This window comes from Mandrillus leucophaeus, unplaced genomic scaffold, assembly GCF_000951045.1.
Source record: "Mandrillus leucophaeus isolate KB7577 unplaced genomic scaffold, Mleu.le_1.0 Scaffold595, whole genome shotgun sequence".
Taxonomy (NCBI): domain Eukaryota; kingdom Metazoa; phylum Chordata; class Mammalia; order Primates; family Cercopithecidae; genus Mandrillus; species Mandrillus leucophaeus.
The window spans coordinates 391,366-415,241 of NW_012106419.1; the positions used below are offsets into that span (position 1 = coordinate 391,366).

Below are 23,876 nucleotides of genomic sequence, written 5' to 3' on the forward strand. Positions count from 1 at the left end.
GCTTTGTCTTAGGAAGGGAATAAGGGGGAAAAATGAGGACACATAATAAGAAAAATTATACCAATTGTAGTTACAAGTTATTGTGGGCTTCATATCCACTATCCTGTACACGGCCCTCTCAGTATCTTTCACAGCTAAGGAAGCTTAAGCCCATGGAAACTATAGCTTGACAAAGGGGCTGAGATTTTAAAGTTAAGTTTCACTTCCCCTAAGGTTTGTGAGTGCTAGGTTGGGAACAGATGTAGTTGGACTGTAAACAGCCTCGTGGGCCATACGAAAGAGCCCAGACACCATCCTAAGGGTAACAGAAAGCAGAATGGTTTTAAGGCGAGGGATGTTTTCAGAGGTACATTTTTGCAACAACCACTCTGGCTGCTTCTGCGTGTGGGGAGTGTGTGCTGTGGTGGCTGCAGGGACTACTGCTGCTGAAGAGAGCCAGAGCAGAGAAACCAGATGGGAAGGAGGCTGTTGCAGGTGCTCAGGGGGAGAGATGGTGCTGGTTCTGGGCTAGAAGATAAAAAGATAAAAAGAAAACTCAGGAGACATTGAGGAGCTGGCAGTTCTTGAAGACAGGATTAGAAGATGAGTATAAGGAAGAGGTATGAGTTAAGGCTAGGAGATTAAATAGTGATGCCATCAACTGGGGTGGGAGGCGCAGGCGAGAGTGAGCTGGGTGGAAGAAGGGATGATGACAAGAAAGGATAATGATAGTGATGAGATGCGCTGGTTTGGGGTAGCTCAAGAACCGGGGATGCTAATTTGGGGCTCAGGGAGCGCAGAAGCCACCGGAAAAGATGCGCTTGCCAGGAAGAATGGGGCAAGAAAGGGCAGGACCGCCTGATATATAACTGAGGACTGCGAAGGGTGGCAGGAGAGTAGCAAGGCACGAGGTCGCTGTGTCAGAGGCGGGGAGTCACGAGGGAGCGGTCGGACAGCGCCCAGGCCACGCACCATAAGGCAGGAGTCATTGCTGCTCATCTCGGGCCGCTCGCGGCTCCGAGTCCGGGTCTGGTGGGGCGGCGCGGAGCGGGATTCCCGAGGCAGAGTCGTGGGCACTCTATCACGGCGGGCGGTTGAAGGCGTTACAGTCCTTGGAAACGGAGCTGCTAGCCGGTTGCTAGGAGCGTCAGTGTCTGGAGTGGGAGGAACAAAGCGCTTCACGTCACAAGGCGCAGGAATCGAGCGCCGAGAGAGCGAGTCCGTGCTAGTGGCGCCGGGTCGGCCTGGGTAGGCGCAGCGGGAGTGGACCCGAATGCCGAGCGGAGCCGCTGCCATGGGCCTGGGCGTCAGCGCTGAGCAGCCCGCGGGCGGCGCCGAGGGCTTCCACCTGCACGGGGTGAGTCGCCGCCGCGGCGCCGGTGACCTTGGCAGGGCGCTCGCAACCCCGCGCCCGGGCCTCCGGTTGCCGGCTGGCTGGCGACTGCGGCGGGGTCCCGGCCGGAGTGTTTTCGCGTGGGTGGCGGGCGGTGCCCCCTGCCCGGTGGGAGCCGCCTGGGAGAGGCGGCCTCGCGGGACTGCCGGACCCTGGCCACTCTGCGGCCACGGTCGGGCCCAGCGCCCGCACCAAGTGACAGCAGTGCCGGAAGCGGAGCGTTTTCCCGGTCCGGCCGCCGGGAATGGCGCTCCTGCCGGGTGAAGAATGCACCACTGCCAGTCAGGACGCACTCTTGCACTTAGCACATATTTACGCTCGCCTGCCGCGTCCGCGCTCTGTGCTGGGCCTGGGAAGAGAGTCAGCCATGCCGAGGACAGTTCCGGGGGCCGGGGTAACCTAGTGGACGCAGCTGCAGGGGAGCCCGTCGGCGCGCGTCCCGCCAGTCGTAGGGTCGTAAGGGCTTCCGAGTGTAGAGGACCGGTGCAAACCAGCCACGGGATAGTGGGGAAGGGAGGGCCAGGAGAGTGCTGCAGAATCCTCGAGGAGAGCGTTTGCAGCTGGGGAGGGTCCCAGCCTTTAGATGCCTCTACAAGGAAGTCTGGGCGAGCAGGCTTCCGGAAAGTGGAGACGGAGTGGGGTTCCTAGAACGGAGTGGGCTGTGAAGGTGAGGAGAGGGGCCGCAGCCTGATGGAGATTTGTGCTTGCGGAGAGGGAAGGGCTATAATGTAGGTGAGAGGGGCTGGGGGTCTCTTACCCCGGAGCGCTGCGGGGAAGAGGCGTCCTTGCACCCCCCTTTCCCTAGTGAAAGGCAGCTGGATGCAGAGATGAGTGGAGACGGGCAAGTTTGTCGGTTTGTGTGTTTCGAAGGTAAGGTCTGTTGCCAGCTAGCCACATGAGAGGGCTAAAGGAGGAGTTTCTTAACGTGAAAACCGGGCTGGCTTGGAGAACCCAGAGTTGACAGGATTTGTGTTTGGTAATGGGCTTTCTTACAGTGAGGCACCAAACAGCAAGTGTTGACAGTGGAATGCATCCAGCCAGGAGCGTCTTCCAACAGGTTTGATTAACGGCAAAGGAACTCAGGATATTGGCAAGAGGAGGGGTAAGGCGATGATGGGAGCTTCGAAGATGGGAGGGACCTGCCTGATGGAGAGGGACAAATCGGAGAGGGACCAGGGATCAGAGGCTGTCATCACAAAAACGTAGTTTTGAGCTCCTACTCTGGCAGGCAGAATTCTAAGGCTCTAGAGATAAAGCAGTGAACAGAACAAACATGGTCCCTGTTCTCCTGGAACTGACATTTGGAATGCTGGTAGGGAAAGAAGGGAAATGAAAAAAATACATGGTAGGTGGTAATTACTAGTGATAAAAATAAAGCAGGTTAAGGGGATACAGAATAGTGAGTGGGTGCTATTATTGATAGAGTGGTCAGGAACGGCCTCTTCTCAAGTCACATTAGAACAGATGCTTCTGAAGGAAGTAAAGAGTGGACAATACAGATATTTAGGGGAATAGTAGTATTCCAGGCAGAAGGACCAGCTTGTGCAGAGTCCCCGAGGTATGTTGTGCTTGTGTGTTTGAGGAAATGCCAGGTGATGCTGGTGTGCTTGGGTGGTGTGGCCAGTGTGAGGAGGAGACCAGAGCAGACCACGTAGGACCTTGCCTGTTGTCCTGAAGATTTAAGATTGTATTCTGAGATGTAGAACCATCAGGAGGTTTTAAGTGGAGGAGTGACATGACCTACTTACATTTAACAACACTGAAGAACAGCTGTGCTGCATTCTAGAAATATTGGCACCTCGCTGTGTGCCTAACACTTTGGAGAAGTCGCTGCCCTCAGTGAGCTTAGAGTAGTGGCAGATTCACCAGGAAACAGCTGTTAGGAGAGGGCAGTGGTTGGGGGAGGGCTCTGGGTTGGATTTCCTGGGGTCAAATTGCTGAATTACTGAGTACTTGGTCTCATCTGTCATTTGAGGTTATTAAAAAGGTTAAATGATACATAAAGCAGGTGAGGTGGTACCATTCCCTGGCACTCAGCCGACCAGCCCTTAGTAAGTATAAGCTGTGATCACTGTGAGTTCCATTAGGTTCCCTGATTGGGAAGGATAGGGTGGAAGCATTAGGAAAAGCAGCACTAAAGGGCCATGGGGCAGGCTGTGATGGGAGCCCCTGAGGGAGCTGGATAGCAGGCAGTGGTTTCTGAAGGGGGAGCAATACAGTGGGCAGCAGCATAGATTATTTCAGCTGCGGAGCCATGGTGAGTGGTGACGAGGCCCCAGGTGAGAAAAGTGGAGTGTAGCCAAGCAGAGGACAAAGCCACAGGAGAGGGTGGGTGGAGGTACTGGGTGGGTCAAGGAGCCCAGGCCTGGGGCCTGAGTCTCTGAACCTCATTAATGATGGAGAGCAGCTGACATGCAATACTGGGGAGTGGGGAGGGGAATAGGCAGGCACCTGACATGGAGTGGTTTGGAAGTGGCCGTGATCAGGTAGGGGCACTGTCCCCAAGCTGTTCCTGAATAACTGTCCTGTGGTTTTCAAAAGATCCCCTCACTCCAAGGGTTAGAGGGCAGGGCCCAGAGCTCCCCTGCAGTGGGGCCTGGGAGCAGCTTGCCTACTGGGCCAGGCCAAGTAGGGCCAGATCTGATTTCTGGGCTGCACTCACTCCCTTTGGAAGCCATGGCAGCTTCTGGAGGTGATAAGGAGGGGCCCAGTTGGTGATGCTGCCAGAAGGGAGTCCTAATTTCAGGGGCAAACTGGCCTTAATCTCAGCGATTTGTTCTTAGCCTAGTCTTCATGAGCTGTCCTTCAGGTTGGGGAATCCAAAACTGGAGGGGCTGGTGTACAGCAGGAGCCATAGGGCCTTTCCCATGAGGAGGCAGCAAGAGCCTAAGTCCTGTGCCCTCTGAGCTGGGTCTGGCTGGTGTCTACACCAACAGGTCATCAAATGCCTATAGCCAAAGGCCAGAGGGTGTGTTTGTGGGTCCATCTTCGGGTCTAGGGCCTTGGGACAAAGCCTGCATTGTTTAAGCCAGGCTCTGTAAATGGGGCTTTTGGGATGGATTTCTGCTGCAGCCTGCAAGGCCTGGTGGTTGTGCTTTTGGAGACAGCAGCAGTGAGCTGGGGAGTTCAGGGAGGGGCAGGGAGCACCCTGGGACTGGGAATGCTTCCTGGAGGAGGTGTCCTGCACAGGCATGGAGGCTACACTATGAGGCTGGTAGGGTAGCTGAGCCAGTGGGAGGCTCCTCAGTCCAGAGCCAGGGTGTGGAGATTGGCACTGCCCACTCACTGGGCTCCCTGGCTCAGGCCCAGGTCTACCCCTGGGGTCTGCTCCTCTGCCAGTGGCTTTCATTACCTGCTGGACTGAGCCTGGGTCTCCCACCCCAGAGGCTGGGGACCCCTGGGATCTGGCTGCAAGCTGCCTTTCCCACTCCTCTTTCTCGGCACAGCCCTGGGTATATCCCTCCTGAGGCCTGCCCACCTCCACTGCACGTCAGGGCCCTCCCTTCTTGTCCAGTCTAAACCTTTCTGGTAAATCCTTTTGGCTTTCCAGCCAACCCTAGCCCAGCTCTCTAGAGCAGCATTCCCACAGGCCTGGGCCAGCCTGTCTCCATACTGCCTCCTGGGAGCCCCTAACGATGTCCTGGGCTATAAGCCATTTCTGAAAGCATCTGTGGATCATAATCAGGAAGGAGCCATTTTCCTAAGAGGAAAATTTTTGCTCAGGAAGGTAGCAAGAGACCATGGAGTGAACCTTGAGAATGCCCAGAACAGTTCACGCCAGGCATGTGTTCTGGCTGGCACACCGGGAGTGCTGATGGTTCCTGAAATGGGGGAGAGGGCTACTTGGAGAGTCCCAGGGTTGGCACAGTGACTGTGGCCTTTGCTGTGGGACAGGTGCAGGAGAACTCCCCAGCCCAGCAGGCGGGCCTGGAGCCCTATTTTGACTTCATCATCACCATTGGGCACTCGAGGCTGGTGAGGTTCCCCAACCCTGTCTCTGCTTTGCTTGCTTGTGTGTGTTTGTGTGTCTCCATCTGTCCCACAGGCCCCAGTCTACCCTTCCCTCCCTTTTTTTCTAAAGGGAGTCCCAGCCCTGTCTCCCCTTCTGCCAGGGTTGTACTTAGAGCCTGACTGGGGCCCTGCCCAGTGCTCAGCTTCTGAGCTCTCTGGGGTGGACAGAGGACAGATGGCCTCTTGGAGGTGGCCACAGGCCCAAGGGGCCTGCCTCCTGGGCGTGAGGGATATGAGGGCCCTGGCCAAGGGCCAGCTCAGAGTGGGGCAGCACTGGAATGCTGTGGATCCCAGAGGCTTTTTGCTTGCTTTTTCTGGCAGGCTGAGGAAGGTTTGGCAGTGCTTGGGGGAGGTAGGGGTCCCAGTGGCTACAGGCTTAACCCTGGTCTGTGAACCTGGCCCATCCACTACCTTGGCCCATCCCCACAGTGACCCTGCTGGGGGCTGCTGCCCACTAAGGCCCTTGCCCCATCTCAGGCCCAGACTTATCTGAGGGTCCTAGCCTGGGCATGGGGTGGCCTTGGAGTCAGCCCCACTGCCCCCACAGAACAAGGAGAATGACACACTGAAGGCACTACTGAAAGCCAATGTGGAGAAGCCCGTGAAGCTGGAGGTGTTCAATATGAAGACCATGAGGGTGCGCGAGGTGGAGGTGGTGCCCAGCAACATGTGGGGCGGCCAGGGCCTACTGGGTGCCAGCGTGCGCTTCTGCAGCTTCCGCAGGGCCAGTGAGCAGGTGTGGCATGTGCTGGTGAGTGTGGGGTATGGTAGGGCAGGGTGTGTCGGAAGGATGAGTTCACTGGGGCAGGTCTGGATGTGGGCGGGGTGTGAGGGTGGGACATGCAGGAGTGGGGTGGGAGCCTTGGAGCCGTGGTCAGGGAAGACAGAGGGCAGGATGTGGTCTCATTCCAGTGTCCCAGAGAGGGCAGCTCATTACTACCTGAACAGTGTACCTTGCTTCCCGTTAGCCATGACTCTGAGCACTTTCTTACCTTCTATACCTAGGTTACTTAATTTGAAAGGCAGAAATACCATCTACTGGCATGGTGGTTGGACTGATGGAATGCTGCTGCTTTTATTATTTTGTGTCCCTCTGTGTGTGTGTGTGTGTGTGTGCGCGCGCGCACACACAGAGCCATGTGTTGCATGACAACATTTCAGTCAACTACGGACTGCATATAAAATATTGATTCCATAAGATTATAATACCATATTTTTTACTGTACCTGTTCTATGCCTGAATGTTTAGCCACACAGATACTTGTGTTACAGTTGTCTACAGTACTCAGAACAATAACATGCTGTGCAGGTTTGTAGCCTAGGAGCAATAGGCCACACCATATACTCTAAGTGTGTAATAGGCTATGTGTAAGTTAAGTTCACTGTATTATGTTTGCACAACAATGAAATCAACTAACAATGCATTTCTCAGAATGTATCTCTGTCAATAAGCAACGTGACTGTAAATATACTGTTTTTTTCTGGTGTATTGTTATATGATTAATCGATATCTTAACGAACCTCAGTGACCAAGCTGTCGTAGATGTTAGTCTGTCCACAGACACACGTGCACACCCAAAACCTGTGCTCATTGATGGTATCTAAGTTCTTGAATGCTCAGTCCTGTAGCCTGGTGGAAGGAGGGTGCTCTGAACTAGAAGTTGGCTGGTTTGTTTTCTAGCCACTTATTTTTCTCACTGACTTCTTGGGAGAGCCTGGCCTTCTTGCAGCCTTCTTTAATCTGCCCATGAGGGAAAGGGGACTGATGATGCAAATTCCTTTGCATTTCCCAGGGAGATTGGGAGTGGTGAAACTTTCCAAGGGAGAAAGGAATCCTTATTTGTACCCAGTTTTGCTCACTGTCCTCACCTCCAACCCCTAGGGGTCTTTAGGCACATGCTTGCAGCAGAAGCAGCAATGTAGTGGGGTACCTCCTGTAGCCAAGGTGTGCTTTTCTTCTTTTCATATATGTCTTTATTTTTCTCAGTAACCCTATCGTTAGATACTGTGTATCTTGCTTTTAATTGTGGGGAAACTGAGGCTAGGAGAGGTTCAATAATGTGTTTTCAGTCATATAGCTGGGCATCTGGAGCCAGAAGTTGAGCCCAGGGTCAGCTTCCAGAGCCTGGTGCTGAGCCTTACCATGGTATTGCCCTCTGCTGGACAGGCTGTAGACCTGGGGGAGGTAGGGGAATGGAGGGGTGAAAAGAGGGAGTATGGGCTTGAAGCCCTGCTTAGGGACAGAGGACAAGTGTCCCACTCACTACCTGAAAAGGCAGTTCCCCCTGCCCTTTCCCATCCCCCAACCACACCTCTAGTAGCATGGCCAGTGGCTTGCGGTTCTTTCCCCAGGATGTGGAACCATCTTCACCTGCTGCCCTTGCCGGTCTGCGCCCCTACACAGACTATGTGGTTGGTTCGGACCAGATCCTCCAGGAGGTGAGGAACCTGTAGCTTGCCCCTCCCTAGACCCTCTGGATGTGGTGTGAAGAGAAGGGTGCTGTCCATGAGAAGTGTCTGGTTTTGTTGAGGCTTTAGCCCTGGAAGCAGGCCTCAGGTGCTATGCGTTTCTCACAGTCAGAGGACTTCTTTACGCTCATCGAGTCTCATGAGGGGAAGCCCTTGAAGCTGATGGTGTATAACTCCGAGTCAGACTCCTGCCGGGAGGTGACTGTAACTCCCAATGCAGCCTGGGGTGGAGAGGGCAGGTACTTCATGGGGTTGGAGGGCTGCAGGGCCAGATGGGTGGGGCGTGACCAGTGGGCATGGACCTCAGAGTTCTATGGTGGAGATGGAGGAGGGTTGGGCCCTTGTCCCAGGGATCCTGAGGCTGACCAGTGTTTCAGAAGTGCCCTTTTCAGTCCCCTTATTGCTGGTAGTAGGTGGGGATAGCAAAGGTAGGGAGGGCCATGGGACAAGCCCCTGAATTGAATGTTTCTGGCCTTCGGCAGTCTGGGATGTGGCATTGGCTACGGGTATCTACACCGGATCCCAACTCAGCCCCCCAGCTACCACAAGAAGCCACCTGGCACCCCACCACCTTGTGCTCCACCACCTGATGCCCCACTGCATGATGCCCTACCACCTGGACCCACCCTTGAGGACTCTCCTTCCCTGGAGACAGGTTCCAGGCAGAGTGACTACATGGAGGTATGTGGGGAGAATCCATCAACTGGGAAGAGAGAAGACTCTAGAGGCTGCCCTTGGGGAGCCATCAGCAACCCTCAGGGGCCTGTGCGGCCTTTGTGATCTGAGAGGCCCATCTACTTCTGGGACCCAGTGGGAGCAGGCAAGCTATGCCTGGAGCAGTGAAACTCACTTTTGGCTTTCTTGCCCCTTGGGTCTAGAAGTGAGGGTGGAGGTGAAGCCCAAGTTGTCATCTTCATTTCATGAGCGGGAAACTGAGGCTCAGAGATGGGTGCTTGCTGTGCCTGTGAGTTGTGGCAAAACTGGACAAAGGGCTAGGCCTCCAGAGCCACAGTTGGGATGGTTGTCTGGCCAAGTCTGCAGGGAAGTGCTGGCCCTGCCTTCACAGCTGATGAGTGGGTCCTCTGAGAGCACCTTTGGGCACTGGGCTGGTGCCTGGGGTCTGGGCCAGGGAATATTCAAGGATGTTCTCCAGGTACGCCTGAATTCAAGGAAGGCCCTGTCTTCTTGTGAGTCATTGATGGGGCAAAGGGAATGTGTCGGGGCCAGGTGGGCACCTGGGATTCCTCATCTGAGTGGAAAGAGTGCTCCCTCTCAGTGCCAACACTGCAGGGGAGGCCAGGACAGGCCCCTCAGGCCTGACTTCCTATCACCAATATAAGAAGGGGTGGCTTACTAAGGCCATTTCCTTCCTTCAGGCAGAGCAGTGCTCCTGGGACAAGATTGGACTGCAAAATTCTTCACCTTGAGGCACTGTCCTGATTGTCCCCTACCCATTTCTTCTTCTTCCCTAGGCCCTGCTGCAGGCACCTGGCTCCTCCATGGAGGATCCCCTTCCTGGGCCTGGGAGTCCCAGCCAGAGTGCTCCAGACCCTGATGGACTTCCCCATTTCATGGAGACTCCTCTTCAGCCCCCACCTCCAGTGCAGCGAGTCATGGACCCAGGTAGTGGGCAGACCCTGGAGAGGAGTGGGCCCCAGGCCTGGGGCTGGACTTTGGCAGGAATGTCAAAACTTTCCCCAGGCCCTGCCGACCCCTCATATCTCATGTACACCAAGATATTAATAGTTGCATACCATCCAATCTAGTGTACAGATGGGGAGTGTGTAGTCCAGAGAAGAGAGGTGGCCTTCTTCAGGTCACACAGCAAATTGGAGACAGAGCAGTCTAGACCCACTGCCACTGTGCTATTCCCATAATGACCAACTCCAGGTCCCTTTCTTTCCTCAGAAACAGGCAGTGTGGGAACCTCTTTGAGGCTGGGTGAGGTGTATCACCAGGGTCTGAGGCGATTACAGTCTCACAGGCTGGGCCAGATGCCCTAGGCAAGTTGAGCCCAGGGTGTTGCTTTCCAGCAGTCAGGGTTTGATGCTGGCAAAGAACTGCACCACCCTCCCCTAGGCTTCCTGGACGTGTCAGGAATTTCCCTCTTGGACAGCAGCAATGCCAGTGTGTGGCCCAGCCTGCCCTCTTCCACAGAACTGACCTCCACAGCTGTCTCAACCTCAGGGCCAGAGGACATCTGCTCCAGCAGCAGTTCTCATGAGCGGGGTGGTGAGTGGCCATCACCTTCTGAAGTCCTCTGGGAAGGACCCCGGGTTGTTGGGAAGGCTGCCCTCAATTCTTCAGCTGGGCAGAAGCAGGCCATTGGGTTGACAGAGTCACACCAAGGCATTTGTATACTCCATCTCCAATCCCCCATCAAACCTGGAGTGGCAATGGGGGGTGGTCAGTGGGGTTACTGGCCCTAACACCATGGCCCTAGGTTCTTGCAGGCCTCCTCAGCCTGATCTTCTGTGTTGCAGGTGAGGCTACATGGTCTGGGTCAGAGTTTGAGGTCCCCTTCCTGGACAGCCCAGGTGCCCAAGCCCAGGCGGACCACCTGCCTCAGCTGACTCTTCCTGACAGTCTCACCTCTGCAGCCTCACCAGAAGATGGGCTGTCTGCCGAGCTGCTTGAAGCTCAGGCTGAAGAGGAACCAGCAAGCACAGAGGGCCTAGATGCTGGGACGGAGGCTGAGGGGCTAGCCAGCCAGGCCCAGATCTCTACCGCAGAATAACACCCTGGGCTGTGACAAGGCCCCTGGTGACATTTCGTGAGGCCCAGATGTGGGCAGGCAGCCCAGGCTGCACTGTGCGGTCAGCTCCAAGCTGATCCTAGCCCTGTGCCTGATCCCAGCTCTATGTGTTCAGCTTTCTAGGCTGTAGCTCCAAGTGATGTGCAGGGACTTCTGCTGGCAGGGGGCTTCTGTGTCCACTCAGACTCTACTTCTAGTGTCCAAGAGGTAACCTCCCAGCATTTATCCTGCCTGATAGTCCTGGCTTTGGGGGTTTCAAACAAGTCTTTCTGGGGTAGTAGAGGGCTGGGAGCAGCACCCCAAATTGTTTTATAGGAGCTGGGGTAGGAGAGGAAGGATTCTTTGCTGCTTGGGTGGGGCATAAGGCCTCAGTGGGTGGTGAGAGGGGGCCACAGGCCTTGTGGGAGGACGTCTTTTGGCCGTGTACCCTCAGGTCCAGTGCTTGGTCCTGCTCTGGTCACTGGGGCTGCCCAGGAGGCAGCAGGGTCTGGTTATAATCCAATGTGAAGATGAGGTGAGGAAGGAAGGGGTTGCTGTCCAGGGTTGGCCTGGTTGCTTTGATTCTTCCTGCACAGCTCAGCCCACCCCATCTGTACTGGAAGGGACCCTGAAGCCCTGGGACCACCCCCTTTCAAGTCCCAATCACTGAGTCCTCTGTCATGTGTCCTTGTCCGTAGGCTACACTGCCACACTTGGCTCAGGCTGGCCACCATGCTAGTCACGGGAGCGGGAGAGAGGCAGTGTACTTGCCCCCCTCTCCTGGAGGGAGGTGGGTTGGAAATTCTAGGCCCTTCAGCAGAGACCCATTTGTGCCCAGACCACAGTATTTCTTCTTCCTCAGGGCCTACATACCACAGACCTGTATCCCCAATGGCAACTCCTGTTAGCTCCCAAACTTAAACAGTGATCTCTTCTAAATATACAAGGTACCTACCCAGCCTCAATAGTGAATAAAAGTCACAAATTTAAGTTCAACACCCTAAGCAATTTCTCAAAGCCAGTCTACCTGACTAGGTCTATTCACCCACAGTTTCCAACCCCAAGGGGGAATTAAGGGAATAGATTAAGAGTAGATAAAGACCCTTCTGTTCTTTCCTGTTGTAGGGGAGGAAGCTGTTCTCCCCACCCCAGGTGCCTTTGCAGGTTAAGGCTAGGTTAGGCCCTGCACTCCATCCGGGGACGACCCCTCATCACCTGAAGTCCTCTGCTGTGTTGACTGGACTCTCACCTCCCACACTGCTAATTATTTTGAAAGCTGCCTCTGGTCTTGTCTTCTAGCCTGTGCCTAGTTGAAAGTCTCACCTTTACAGGATCATGTGTAATGCTGGTGTACATGCATGGAACTCACAAGCTCTGTCAGCTGCGGGACAAGGAATGCCTGCTCTGGGGGGCACAGACCAACTATATGGAGGGAGGGCCCCAAATCAGCAAACCCTAAAGTTTGAATCAAACCCTTCATTTAAAGCAAACCCTTGTCAAGCCTACCCGAGCAGCTGATACGTGTGCAGAACAGTGAGGCATTGTGTCCTGGATCGTCTGGGAGCCCAATGTCAAGTCTGCAGGAATGCAGGAAGTAGAACAGAACCGCCACAGGACTGTTCTGGGGCCAGCTTCCCTTAACTCTGTAGCCTGGCAGTCTGACCCAAAGTTGCCCTCACCCGAATGTTCTGGCTCTTCCCTTCCTCACTTTTACTTTCCCTTCCCCCGTAAGTTGGAGGATAAAATGGGTATCAATGCTAATATTTCCAGGGAGAACATGAAACCAGAGGTTTCTTTCTTTCTCTGTAATCTGCTATGAAAGAAAATGACAAATGAAAAGAAAATAAATGTGTACTACATTTCGAAATATTTTAACTAAAGCCTTTATTCTATACAACTGTGAAATACAGATTTTTACCCTTTTGGCATTGCAGGACTGTCAAATTTTCTGGAAACTGTATTACGGTTTGACTGGAGGGGAAAGAAATACAATCATGCTGGGGTTCAGATCTATGACAGGAGGGGAATGCAGCCACCCAAGGCTTAGCACACAGGGCACAATGACCCAGCAAAACCCATTTCTTTGCTCAAAGGCCCCTCGTGCAAACACAACTGAGGGCTGGTAAATAAGTTTGGTTTTTTGTTTTGTTTTGTTTTTGCCGTTAATTCACAACTATTGCTAAAAAATGTGCACCAAAAGCGCACTGTTGTATCCAACAGATAGAAAGGACTTTTAAAAAAAAAAGCTGGTTGCTCTCTGAGGAAGGGAGAAAGACCATTTCAGCTTATTGGAAATGTGGCCACGTCTTTGCTCACTTCTTCAAAGTGCAGGTGGCAATGGCCTGTCCAGTTTCCAAAGGAAGCTGACTAGCAGTGAGGGAACCCTGTCTCTGCAGTTGTGCGATCAGAATATCTTAAATAGTAAGGTATGGACTTAGGCCCATCAGCTGCCCCCAGCCGAACCTGTGAAGACGTGGAAAAGAAAAAACCTTCCCTGCCTCCCTCCCTAGTCCCTGCTATGCTGGAGGCAGGCCACACACAAGCTAGGGAGGCAACTGGACTGGAATCAACTGCCCTCTGAAGGCACTTGTGCTTCTGGCTTCATACAGGAGGCTTGTCTTACAGTTTCATGGGGGTGGACCATTGATTTACTCTGAATACAAATGACCTTGGGGAGAATCCAAAGTATTTTCTGCCAAAAGTTGAAGTGTTTATCCCCAATAAGTTACATTCTATACAAGATCCAAATGATTCTATGAAAGTATTAGATTGTTAGAACAGTGAAAAGAACATCTAGATACAGGTACAACAAAAACCTGCATATAAAACTTTGGAAAAACAAATATGTATACTTCCAGGATATGAATATCAAATTAACTCACTATGATCTCCCTTTACTCTGACACCATAAATTTTAGGTAACATTTGAATGAAACTGAAATTTCACCATGGTCTTAAGTTTTAGTGGTGTCATGCTGCTCATCCAGAGCAAGAACCCGTGGTCTCAGCTCGCTTTGTGTAAATAGAACTGGACACAGTAGAGGAAGGAGTGAAACGGCTGCACCTCCCTGGGGTTGCCACAAAGCCAGGACGTCATGGGAGGGTGCAGCATCACTAGGCACGGGCTGCGCAAACTCTGGCCCAGCAGTCCAAGTGCTATGATCCAGCACCTGGAATTTCAACAGATCTTCCTACAAGAACACATCTGAGATGCAATATTAAAAACAAGCCCAACATTAATCTTTTATTATGAAATGGGCTGGTTCTCAAATTGTGCAACAGCAAATTCCCACTAAAAATAACTGTCTTAAATGGTGAAAACAATTTGATTTTTTTTATATGACAAACTTGGAAAAAGCCTTCATATCTATTGCATGAATGGAATGTACTCTTTTAGAAAAGCTACAGAGTGTGTGGGTTTGAGGTTGAAACAAAGACAGTTGTGGCCCGATCGAGGTGTCTCTAACAAGTGCTAACAGACAGATAAGGTCCTTTGAAACAAGGAGGAAGCAAAGTCTGCACTGGCCTGCTGTCAGTCTTCTGTACATCACGAAAGGCATAGTCTGCTTGGGGTTCTTCTGCTCTTGCATTCTGCTTCCCTGGGGACAGCTTAATCTACACATGGAGACTGGTTTCTATATTACATCTCGATTAGTCACTTCAATTGAAAGATAATCTCGGTCCATACCAAATCGGCCATTAGAAGTCTTGCTCCCGTTGGGGCTCAGTGGGCTTCCTAGGACTACTCTTGGGGCCATAGAGGAAGGTCGTAAATGAATACCCAGGAGCATAAGCCCAGCCTTCACGTGGACTTCTGACGGTAATGGAGGGTTAGGTCTCCACCACTCTTCCATATGAAGTGTTTCACTGTTCGAAGGTCCATATTTGGATCCAAAACCTGAATAGCCAAAATTAAGTTTAAAAATTTCAAAGTCTCTAATATCTAAAACCTTTATCATTAACTCAGGGACTCTCATCAGGTGATCCAGCTTGCTCACTCCTCCCCTATGCCTGGTATCCAATTCTTGCTGTCACGGCTTCCATGCATGTGGGAATGAAATTGAGCTTAGTGAGATGTACATCTTTTGTGATTATGCCAGAAACACCAGGCCATCTTTCAGCCATTCGTCTAAGGATACGTTTTGAGTGCATCTTGATTTAAAAAACCATTCTGCCATTTCTCCGCACACCTTCACTCTAAATCATAAACATGGCACATGCTGCTTTGCAAATCAAGAAGACCATGTGTCTTTTTCTTGTCAGAAAAAAAAGCTACCAGCACATCCACATTTGTCTATGTATCCCTTCTCTGAAAATCTCCCCAGCAGTAAAGAGGAGCTTTAGGGTGGGCTTTAGGTGGGAGAGGCCCAGGGCTCCTTAGAGCCCCTCTAAAAGTAGAAGCCCCCCGCCCAAAGGCATGTAACTCTTGATAAGCACCAGCACTGGAAAAATTGGGGCTGCAGTCCTCAAGTCCACTTACCTGGTCCTGGCACAAAAGTTCAATTTTCTCCTCTGCCAACACAGCAATATCCTCTTCTTTTTCCTGTTCTCCTGGTTTTTCATTATTAGAAGAGCTAGTGGTTTGAGACTCATTATCCAAGTTGATAATTTTTTCATAAACATGTTCCATAACTTTTCGGACTTGGAGCATGTCACTAGCAGAGAGTCTGTCTCTGTAAAGAAGCAGTGGCATATTGTGACATCAGGGAAATCACTAGATATTATTTATTCCATATTATTTTTCTTTGATGCGAACATTTTATAAAGATGAAAAATCAATAAATGTTTTTAGTCATTACCTTAATCCATTTTTAGAGCTGCCGAAAGATTTTTTACAGTGTCCTTCTAAGACATAGTTTATGTACAACTAAATGAGATTAATACATGTTCTTAAAACTTACATATACAGGCCAGGCGTGGTGGCTCATGCCTATAATCCCAGCACTTTGGGAGGCCAAGGCAGGTGAATCACTTCAGATCAGGAGTTCAAGACCAGCCTGGCTAACCAACATGGTGAAACCCCGTCTCTACTAAAATACAAAAAATTAGCTGGGCATGGTGGTGCACGCCTGTAATTCCAGCTACTCAGGAGGCAGAGGCTGCAGTGAGCCAAGATCATGCCACTGTACTCTAGCCTGGGCAACAGAGTGAGACTCCATCTCAGAAAAACAAACAAACAAGCAAAAACACTTACATATATATACATAGTAGCCTTCTGGGTTTTATTCCCTTGAATACTTTCCCAGAGCCTGGGCAAACTAAATAATTCTGGAAAGGCAGGCAGCTCCCAATACTTACCAGAGTCCTACACTGCTCAGTTTTCCCTGGGCTTTCCTCCCCACTGCCATGCCTTCAACTAGCACCTGTGGGTAGACAATGCCTGAGTCTAGACCTTGAGTCTCAAACTTCTGTTGTAAACCACAAACCCAACAGCTGGTTGGGTATCTTCAGTTGGATGTCCTACAGGCACTTCAAACTCTCTATGTCCCAAACTAGACTCATCAACACCCTACTTCTGTATCTCTGATAACAGTCAATAACTATTACACCAAAAAACTAAGGCTTACGCTCTGAAAAGCATTTGAACTGCAGTTGTTAAATCTATCTGAAGTGATGTCTAAGACTCACTTTAAAATAATTGTGTGTGTGTGTCTGTGTGGTGTGTGGAGGGAGGTGGGTGGGAGGGCAGGTAGAGGTACAGGTGAAGCAAAATGTTTAGCAAGGTATTGATAATTACTGAAGCTATCTGATTGGACAATGGGAGCTCTTTCTATATAAGTTTGGAAATCTCTGTAACAAAGAGACTTACAAATTTTTTTGATTTTATTTGCTAGAATATACATATTGTTCATAGTTTAGCATTCCATCACTACACTACTAAAATTCTTCTCTTGGGTCTCCCTGGACCATATCCCACATTGGCTCAAAAGTCACTGCATGCTCTATGGCTTGGCATTCAAATCCAACATCAACAAAACCTTTAACAGCCTTTCCAATTTACTTCCTAATATCTTCCTGCTGTGCCTCCATCCCATGCTGCAGATGCATGGGTCCTCACACTACTTTCCACTATCTTATGCATGCTCCCACTTCCACATCCCTGATCACACTGTGTCCTGGACTTGGAATATCTATCTTTTGAATTTCTACCAATCATTACATGTCCAACTCAAATTCCATGTCCTTCAAGAAGCCTTTCTGGGAAGCTCCAGCCACAAGCTCATTTCTTTCTCCCACTCTCATTATTCCTTAAGTATCCATAAAAGCAACTATTATATACAGGTTGGGTCCTAAACTGTGAATTAAGGCAACAGACAAAATGCGTGTTTTATTTATCATTTTTTTCTTAGAGACAAGGTCTCTCTCTGTTGCCCAAGCTGGAGTGCAGTAGCATGATCTTAGCTCACTGCAGCCTCAAACTTCTGACGATCCTCCTGCCTTAGCTTCCTGGCTAGCTTGGACTACAAGTGTGTGCTACCATGCCCAGCTAATTTTTTTACTTATATCTTTTGTAGTGAGGGGGGTCTCACTATGTTGCTCAGGCTGGTCTCAAACTCCTGGCCTCAATTAATCCTCCCACCTCACCCTCCCAAAGTGCTGGGATTATGGGTATCAGCCACTGTGCCTGGCCTTATTTATTTGTGAACACCTGTAGTCGGCCAAAGTTGGTACCTGGTAAGTGGTTTAACTGTATAAACTATGAATATTATAAAATCAACCTTAGATCTGGTATATGCTTCCTTTGCTATAAAAGGAAGGAAAAGGAATTCTCTCAGTAGTTAATTAGATCAATAAAGCATATATTTACTTACTTTTTTAAGGTTTTTGCTCCTGAAGATGCATGAGGTTGGAGGTAGAAAGGAATTTTGTTGAATTTGGGCATATTTTTCTGAAACAGTAAAAGTTAAAAAGGTGTAATAGTTTCTATTAGTTGATAAATGAAAATAATGTTAATAGGAAAACATGACTTGCGAGTAATAATTATCTTACAATTAAAAGTGACTTTCTATGAAATGTATAGTGAGCTATCAAATTACCTAAGTCAGCCTTTGAGAAAATTCATCAGAAAAATATATGTAACATTAGTGGCAATATGAAATTGTAGCATGGCTCTTCTTAGATAACAGTACAAGGTATTAAAGAGAAACAAACTTTATTTTAAATTTTTAAGCCATACAAACCAAAATCTCAATTCTACATTAAAATATTGGGGCTGATACCTAAAGGCCCAAACAAAAACTTAAGTGTCTTGAGAGAAACCCACAGCATTCACCTTTGAGCAAAGCCACATATTCTGTGCTGGTGAGGCCCATCATCCAACTGAAAAGGCCAATCAAAGTCCTCCCATTTTCTTTCCCTCTGACATCAGAGTGAGGTCTGAGGTGTTAAGAAAGAATGGAAACTTCAGCCAAGAACCCAGATGTCTACCATGAAGTAAACCACATTCTTAGATGAAAGATAAAATTACGTGGTCATCTTTTCTCAGGGTATTAATCCCCTCCGAGCCTCCATGTCACATCCTGTCTGGATGTCTCCTCTCAGGAATAAGCCACAGGCCTAAAGTCAGCAATGTGTCCCAGGTGAGTTTCACACTCAAAGAAATTGGTGGCTTATGGGGTGCTCGGGCATAGAGAAGACCATGGAATATCCATCAGGTGTCACACTGGCTTTAAGTCTTAGAGGTATATCCGGGACAGAAAATAAAGTTTCTGAAGATTCTAAAGATTAAATTCCTTTTCATACGGCTTTAGAAAGATATGAAATAGATCCACAGTACATAAGACAGTCTAGAAACAGACCCATGTGTATACAGAAATTTAGTACATGATAAACACAGCATTCCAGATTAGTAGAAAAAGGACAGATTTTTAATAAATTGTGCTAGCACACGAGCTGTCCCTTTGGAAAAAGTCAGAATCCTACTTCACACCAAACAGAAGAATAAATTCTAATAGATTAGAGAGCTAGAAATAAGTATCATAAAAGAACTAAAAGAGAATATAGGAGAATATTTGTGTTACTTTGGAGTAGGAAATACCTAAACAAGACATGAAACTGAGAGCCATCAAGGATCAATTTGATTATATAAAAAGTAAAACTTTTCACCTGGCAAAAGCAAGCAGGAACGAAGTGAAAATTTAATTAAGAGACACAGATAATAGTTAAAGGGTAAATATTCAATACAAAGAACCACCCCACAAATCAGCAAGAAAAATGACCCAATAGAAAAATGGATAAAGAATACAAACAGGTAATTCACAGAAGAAAAACAAATGGCCAATATGAAAAGATGCTTAACTTCACTATTAATTTGTTTTTAATCCACATAAAAATAATGAGATACTGTTTGCCTATTTTTTAGCAAAGATTAAAAGTATCCAGTGTTGGTGCAGGTGTGGGGAAATGGGCACTCATACACTGTTGGTGAGAATGTAAACTAGTACAGCCTTTGTGAGGGCAATTTGGCAGTATCTATCAAAATTTAAAATGTGCATACCCTTGGATCCAGCAATTCCACTTCTAAGAATTTATCCTAAAAAGTACACAAAGATATATGTACAAAGATGTTCACTGCAGCACTGTTTGTAATAGAAAACATTGGAAACAACTTAAATGTCCATTAATAGGGGACTGATTAAATAAATTATGGTACATTTATACAGCAGAATCTTACACAGTCATTAAAAAGGAATGATTCGCATGTACAGACATGAAAAGATGTCCAGGACACATTTTTTTAGGTGAAAAAAAGTTGCAGAACAGTATGTATAAGAGATTTTGTGCAAAATAAAATGAACTGTAGACACATCTATGTACACAAATATTATAGAAAGAAAAAAGTACTGAAGGCTATGCATTAATTTATTATGCATGGGAGGAAGGATAGGGAGTGAATGGGCAAGAATGAATGCTTGGGAAAGAGATGAGGGCTTCATTCATTTATTATTTTATTGAATAAGCATATATATAAAAACCAACAAAGCTAGATACATAAATAATTATCAGTACCACTTCTGCAACTTTGGAACTGCAAGGAAGCAGATGGGGATTCCACTTGGGAGTCTAGCTTTTAGTAAGGTTTAAGATTATACTGTCTAAAGCAGTTCTTAATTTCATGAGTTGCAAAAAAATAAAATAGCCAAGTGGGAGTGGAGGATACTTACATCCACAGTGATGTCAATTACCCATTGTGGCACTGTCTCATTAAGAAGCATCGACTCAGTCTCACCCCCAGAATCTCGGCAGAGCAGCCTAAACATAAGCCATCAAGTAGTAAGTAACCCAACAAGCACAAATGTCAAAATCACTGTCAACAAATATTAGAGGGAGGAACCCTCATGGTTTTCATGTAGGCTAACCCCCACTTGACAGCTGAGGAAATAAAGTACAGCCTGGAAGAATGACTCACTCAGCTAAAAGGGAAAGCAGGCCCTAAAACTCAGGCCCCCAGATTCCAAGGCCGGGCATACACTATAGCTGCTTCTTGGAGTCCTTGGGTGATGACAGGAAACCTGGGTGCAAGCAAAGCACTCAGTAAATGTCCCCAGCTAGTGCCACAGTGCATGGCAGAGACTTTCACATGCAGTAGAAGTCAGAATATTTCTGGTAACCACTCAGGAAACTATCAGAAAGAAAGATAATCCTGCCCTCAAGAATAGGACAAGCATGTCTTATTCTTTCTTTCTTCTGGCAACTATAGACTAGTAAGCTCTCCCCCTGGCTCTACCAGGACCTTGCTGCCAACCTGGAGGTGAACCAGTCCAGCCCTTCCCTGAAGGGCCCCACATGTAACTGTCTGGCACTCCAGGCAATGTCAGTGTCAGCCTCAACAGTTCCCAGGAGCAGCCCAGCTCATCTTGGCTAGACCAGCCTAAGGAAAGTAATGTACTCTGAAGCTCTTCTGTGGGCAGGGAATTCTAGTGGTATCATCTGTTGCTTGACCCTTGCAGTCACACGGGCAAAGTGAAGAAAAGTGAAAATTTCCTACAGAAACCAATAGAGAAGCTGCTTCGAGGCAAAGTATTCTACCTCATTCTAACAGTAGAGGTTCTCCTCCCAGTTAGAATGTGGTCTAACAGCAGCAGACATTTCACTATCTCATGGACATGGGATGCTTCCAATCCCTGGCATCCCTAGAATTTAATAATAAACTATTTCTAGTATCGAAATATTGAGTTTGAGTTGACACTTCTTAGCAAATGGGATACCTTCTCAGGCAGAACCTCTGGTCTTTCTTACCCATACCTGAACAGTGTGCGACCTCCAGCTTCACCAAAGATCACGGGTGTGTGGGGGGGCACTTGAAAATATCCATTTCCCTTCTGCACGCGGTTCTCCTGCTCCCCATTTACTAGGAAAAGATGCAGGTGGTGTTAGTATCAGAGTTAGTGCTAAAAACAGATTCTAAACATTTTACTCCCATAAGCTTCAAACATTGCAAGATTAAATTCAAATGTCCTCTAAGTCCACCAGAGTTAGAAATAAAGGTTAAAAACAAAAGTTAAATTTCTGAAAATAAGAAACACAGCAACTTGTGGTATATTTCATGGAAAAAATGACTGTATTTTCAAGGATTTTAATAAAAAAGGAGACTAATGTTTGAGATTCAGAACAAAAACATAACCAGCTACTTCAGCCACAAGGAAGTCTAGGACAGCCTGTATATAAATGATGATCTAGGGCTTTTTTTTTTTTTTTTTACAAGTTTTTTTTTTTTGAGACAGAGTCTTGATCTGTTGCCAGGCTGGAGTGCAATGGCACGATCTCTGCTCACACCAAGCTCAAAAAAATTTCTTGAGGAAAAAAAATTACATTTATTGGCAGCCATAACTAATGACAGAAGCATTTGTGAAAAAATCCTCAAGGAGTCCACAATTTTGCTTTTATTGTTCTCTGCAGATTTCCTTTCCACTGTTGTTTTTTGAAACAGCGTCTCATTCTGTTGCCCAGGCTGGAGTGCAGTGGTGTGATCACAGATCATTGCAGCCTCAACCTCTCCTGGCTCAAGTGATCCTCCCACCTCAGCCTCCTGAATAGCTGGAACTATAGGCACACACCACCACAGCCGGCTAATTGTTTACATTTCTTGTAGGGACAGGGTCTTGCTATATTGCCCAGCATGGTTTCAAACTCCTGAGAAGCATCAACTCAGTCTCACCCCCAGAATCTCGGCAGAGCAGCCTAAACATAAGCCATCCAGTAGTAAGTAACCCAACAAGCACAAATGTCAAAATCACTGTCAACAAATACTAGAGGCCTCCCAAAGCACTGGGATTATAGGTGTGAGGCCACCACGCCTAGCTCCATTCTGCTTTATAAACTTTTGACCCAGCACAGGTGACACCAACTCAAGTGGCCAATTCATTCATGACACTTTCCTCATTAAACTGCAAGTATCTGACCCCCTGAAATCCTATAGCATTTGTGGAACCTCTCTCCTAGCACCTAATTCTTCTATCTCAGAGTGCTTTCCGTAAGTAACTCTGCCATACCAGAACATCAGCTCCTGAAGGACAGGGACCATACCCATGTGTCTTTAGCACCCCCACCTGAAACTTGGTAAGGGCCCCTGAATAGTAGAGCTGCTCACCATCTGAACAACTCCAGAGTGTCCACTGAGTATATGCTGCAGGTGCTGTGGTCTGAGCACTGGATGAGGAGGTAGCCATGCCCTGCCCTGCCTTCCCCGTGCAGTCTGATGTTAAGGATGACGTGGTTTCTGGTGATGTCTTCCTTATACTCCTCACCCAAAGCCTAGATCCAAGGGGTGCCTGACTATACCACTATTTTGATAACTTAATCCTTATTGCTTATTTGGGTCGCTGAGAGTATCCTATCTAACTGGAAATGATCTGCCCACAGCAACATAGCTGTTAAGCAGCAGAGCCCACCCCAGAACCTAGCTTTCTTGACCCTCTGTGGAAAGATTTTTCCATCAGTTTCTTTGACTCAAAGTCCACGGTACAATTCTGACAGGGATCAAAGTGTGTTAGGTGATGTAAAAGAAAAGCCACCATGGGTGGGACAACAGCACCCTCTCTCTGACAGGAACATCAGAAGACTGGTTTTCAAGGAAGCATGTCATCCTCATGTGAGAGATTTAAATTCCACATATCATCATGGGTGAATCTGACAGCCAGAACAAAGTCCCTGGCAGGAGGTACTCGCCATTGTTGCTCACTCCTGGTAGCCAGCAGAGAATCTTCAGAGGAGTAAGCCTCAGTTGATGGGACTCAGTGATTCCTCAACCAGCTGTAGGTTATACATGAGGATGTGAAATTCTAAGTTCTTGTTTCCCCTTCCTTTGATCAAACTGAGCCAAATGCATATATTCAAAACATGTTCTCCTCTGCTGCTCAGAGGACGTTACTGCCACTGCCTATGGCACACACACCTTTCAGATGTCCTCAATGACATTAATTCTTTACACATGCTTGAGCATATGCCCTGTCACTTCTGAGATGGAATTTGACTTTTTTTTGAAACAGAGTCAAAGTCAGGTAGGCCATGAGACTAGCAAATACCAACATTTCAGCCCAACATGAAGAGTGACTATGCAATGAAAAACCTGGCTTTCTGATGCACCTACCTACCTAGCTTTGGAGGTTAATCCAAAAGATCACAGGTACCTTGAAGAATATTTTGGAAATAAGTCTGTTAAGGTGCCTCATTTTAAGACAAAAGTCATCCGAATATAAATATAGGGTATTTTATTTATCTTGAGCAGTCTCACTAAAAGCCACATCATAAGGTGGTCTGCTCTTTTGGAATCTCAGTCTCAGTTAAGACTGGATGGATGTTCCTACTTTGAGGTGTGGAAGGGCGGACAATAAATTGAGCACACCACAAATATTTTAGCAAACAGTTTAAGTAAGTACCTTTTAAGTAAGTACCTCTAACTTTTTATGCAACTATCTGAATATAAAAACTAACCATGGTTTACTTCATTTTCCTCTTCATCCATTGGATTCACATGTGTTCTAGGCCAATATTCCAGGAGTGCTTGGAGTAAAAGTCCTCCTAAATTCACTGTCAAGAAGTTAATTAAAAAGGGATAAAATGGAAAAGAGAGTTAATTGGCTTTAACCTAAAAAGAGAATAAAAATTCTAAGTTTGTACATATTCTGATGTTAAATTCTTAACCCAATGCCAATGATGTCTAAAATTAAGACTTTAGTCATTTTGCCAATTATGCTAAAATTTTATCTTAGAATGTTTAAAGCAATGATGATATGGAGCAAAGAGATATTCTATATGGTTGCTCAGATATAGCTATTATTTAAAAACAAA

General features: G+C 47.9%; 3 protein-coding genes across 9 annotated transcripts in view; 1 reads left to right on the forward strand and 2 right to left on the reverse strand.

The window, feature by feature from the left end:
- The window catches only part of TTC21A (tetratricopeptide repeat domain 21A), a 31,425-nt gene extending 30,265 nt beyond the window's left edge, over positions 1 to 1,160 (reverse strand). For all 3 annotated transcript variants that reach the window (XM_011999476.1, XM_011999475.1, XM_011999474.1), the window contains exon 1: positions 952 to 1,160. In XM_011999476.1, the coding sequence (XP_011854866.1) occupies positions 952 to 978 (27 nt within the window). In that variant the 5' untranslated portion in view covers positions 979 to 1,160. The remainder of the gene's footprint in view (positions 1 to 951) is intronic.
- Positions 458 to 10,667, forward strand: GORASP1 (golgi reassembly stacking protein 1, 65kDa). 3 transcript variants are annotated; one of them, XM_011999471.1, is made up of 9 exons: positions 458 to 1,336; positions 5,267 to 5,347; positions 5,931 to 6,134; positions 7,736 to 7,822; positions 7,961 to 8,091; positions 8,335 to 8,533; positions 9,325 to 9,475; positions 9,932 to 10,084; positions 10,336 to 10,667. In XM_011999471.1, the coding sequence occupies exons 1-9, from the start codon at positions 1,253 to 1,255 to the stop codon at positions 10,587 to 10,589; spliced, it is 1,344 nt and encodes a 447-aa protein (XP_011854861.1). In that variant the 5' UTR covers positions 458 to 1,252; the 3' UTR covers positions 10,590 to 10,667. The 3 variants fall into 3 exon arrangements, with proteins under 3 accessions (XP_011854861.1, XP_011854862.1, XP_011854863.1); XM_011999472.1 differs by lacking the exons at positions 5,267 to 5,347; positions 5,931 to 6,134; XM_011999473.1 differs by lacking the exons at positions 5,267 to 5,347; positions 5,931 to 6,134; positions 7,961 to 8,091 and having other exon boundaries at positions 8,384 to 8,533.
- A 1,782-nt stretch (positions 10,668 to 12,449) lies between these two features.
- Positions 12,450 to 23,876, reverse strand: part of WDR48 (WD repeat domain 48) — a 46,621-nt gene continuing 35,194 nt past the window's right edge. For 2 of the 3 annotated variants that reach the window (XM_011999470.1, XM_011999469.1), the window contains 6 exons: positions 23,520 to 23,615; positions 20,832 to 20,937; positions 19,751 to 19,838; positions 17,399 to 17,475; positions 15,067 to 15,259; positions 12,451 to 14,484 (listed from right to left, as the gene is read on the reverse strand). In XM_011999470.1, coding sequence (XP_011854860.1) covers positions 14,389 to 14,484; positions 15,067 to 15,259; positions 17,399 to 17,475; positions 19,751 to 19,838; positions 20,832 to 20,937; positions 23,520 to 23,615 — 656 coding nt within the window. In that variant the 3' untranslated portion in view covers positions 12,451 to 14,388. Of the gene's footprint in view, positions 14,485 to 15,066; positions 15,260 to 17,398; positions 17,476 to 19,750; positions 19,839 to 20,831; positions 20,938 to 23,519; positions 23,616 to 23,876 lie in introns of all 3 variants that reach the window. The other variant, XM_011999468.1, reaches the window with a different exon arrangement.

Coding starts and splice junctions, on each gene's coding strand:
- GORASP1 (XM_011999471.1), top strand. CDS start 1,253: ATGCCGAGCGGAGCCGCTGCCATGGGCCTGGGCGTCAGCGCTGAGCAG. Junction 8,534..9,324: donor GGCAGAGTGACTACATGGAG/GTATGTGGGGAG, acceptor CTTCTTCCCTAG/GCCCTGCTGCAGGCACCTGG. Junction 10,085..10,335: donor CAGTTCTCATGAGCGGGGTG/GTGAGTGGCCAT, acceptor TCTGTGTTGCAG/GTGAGGCTACATGGTCTGGG.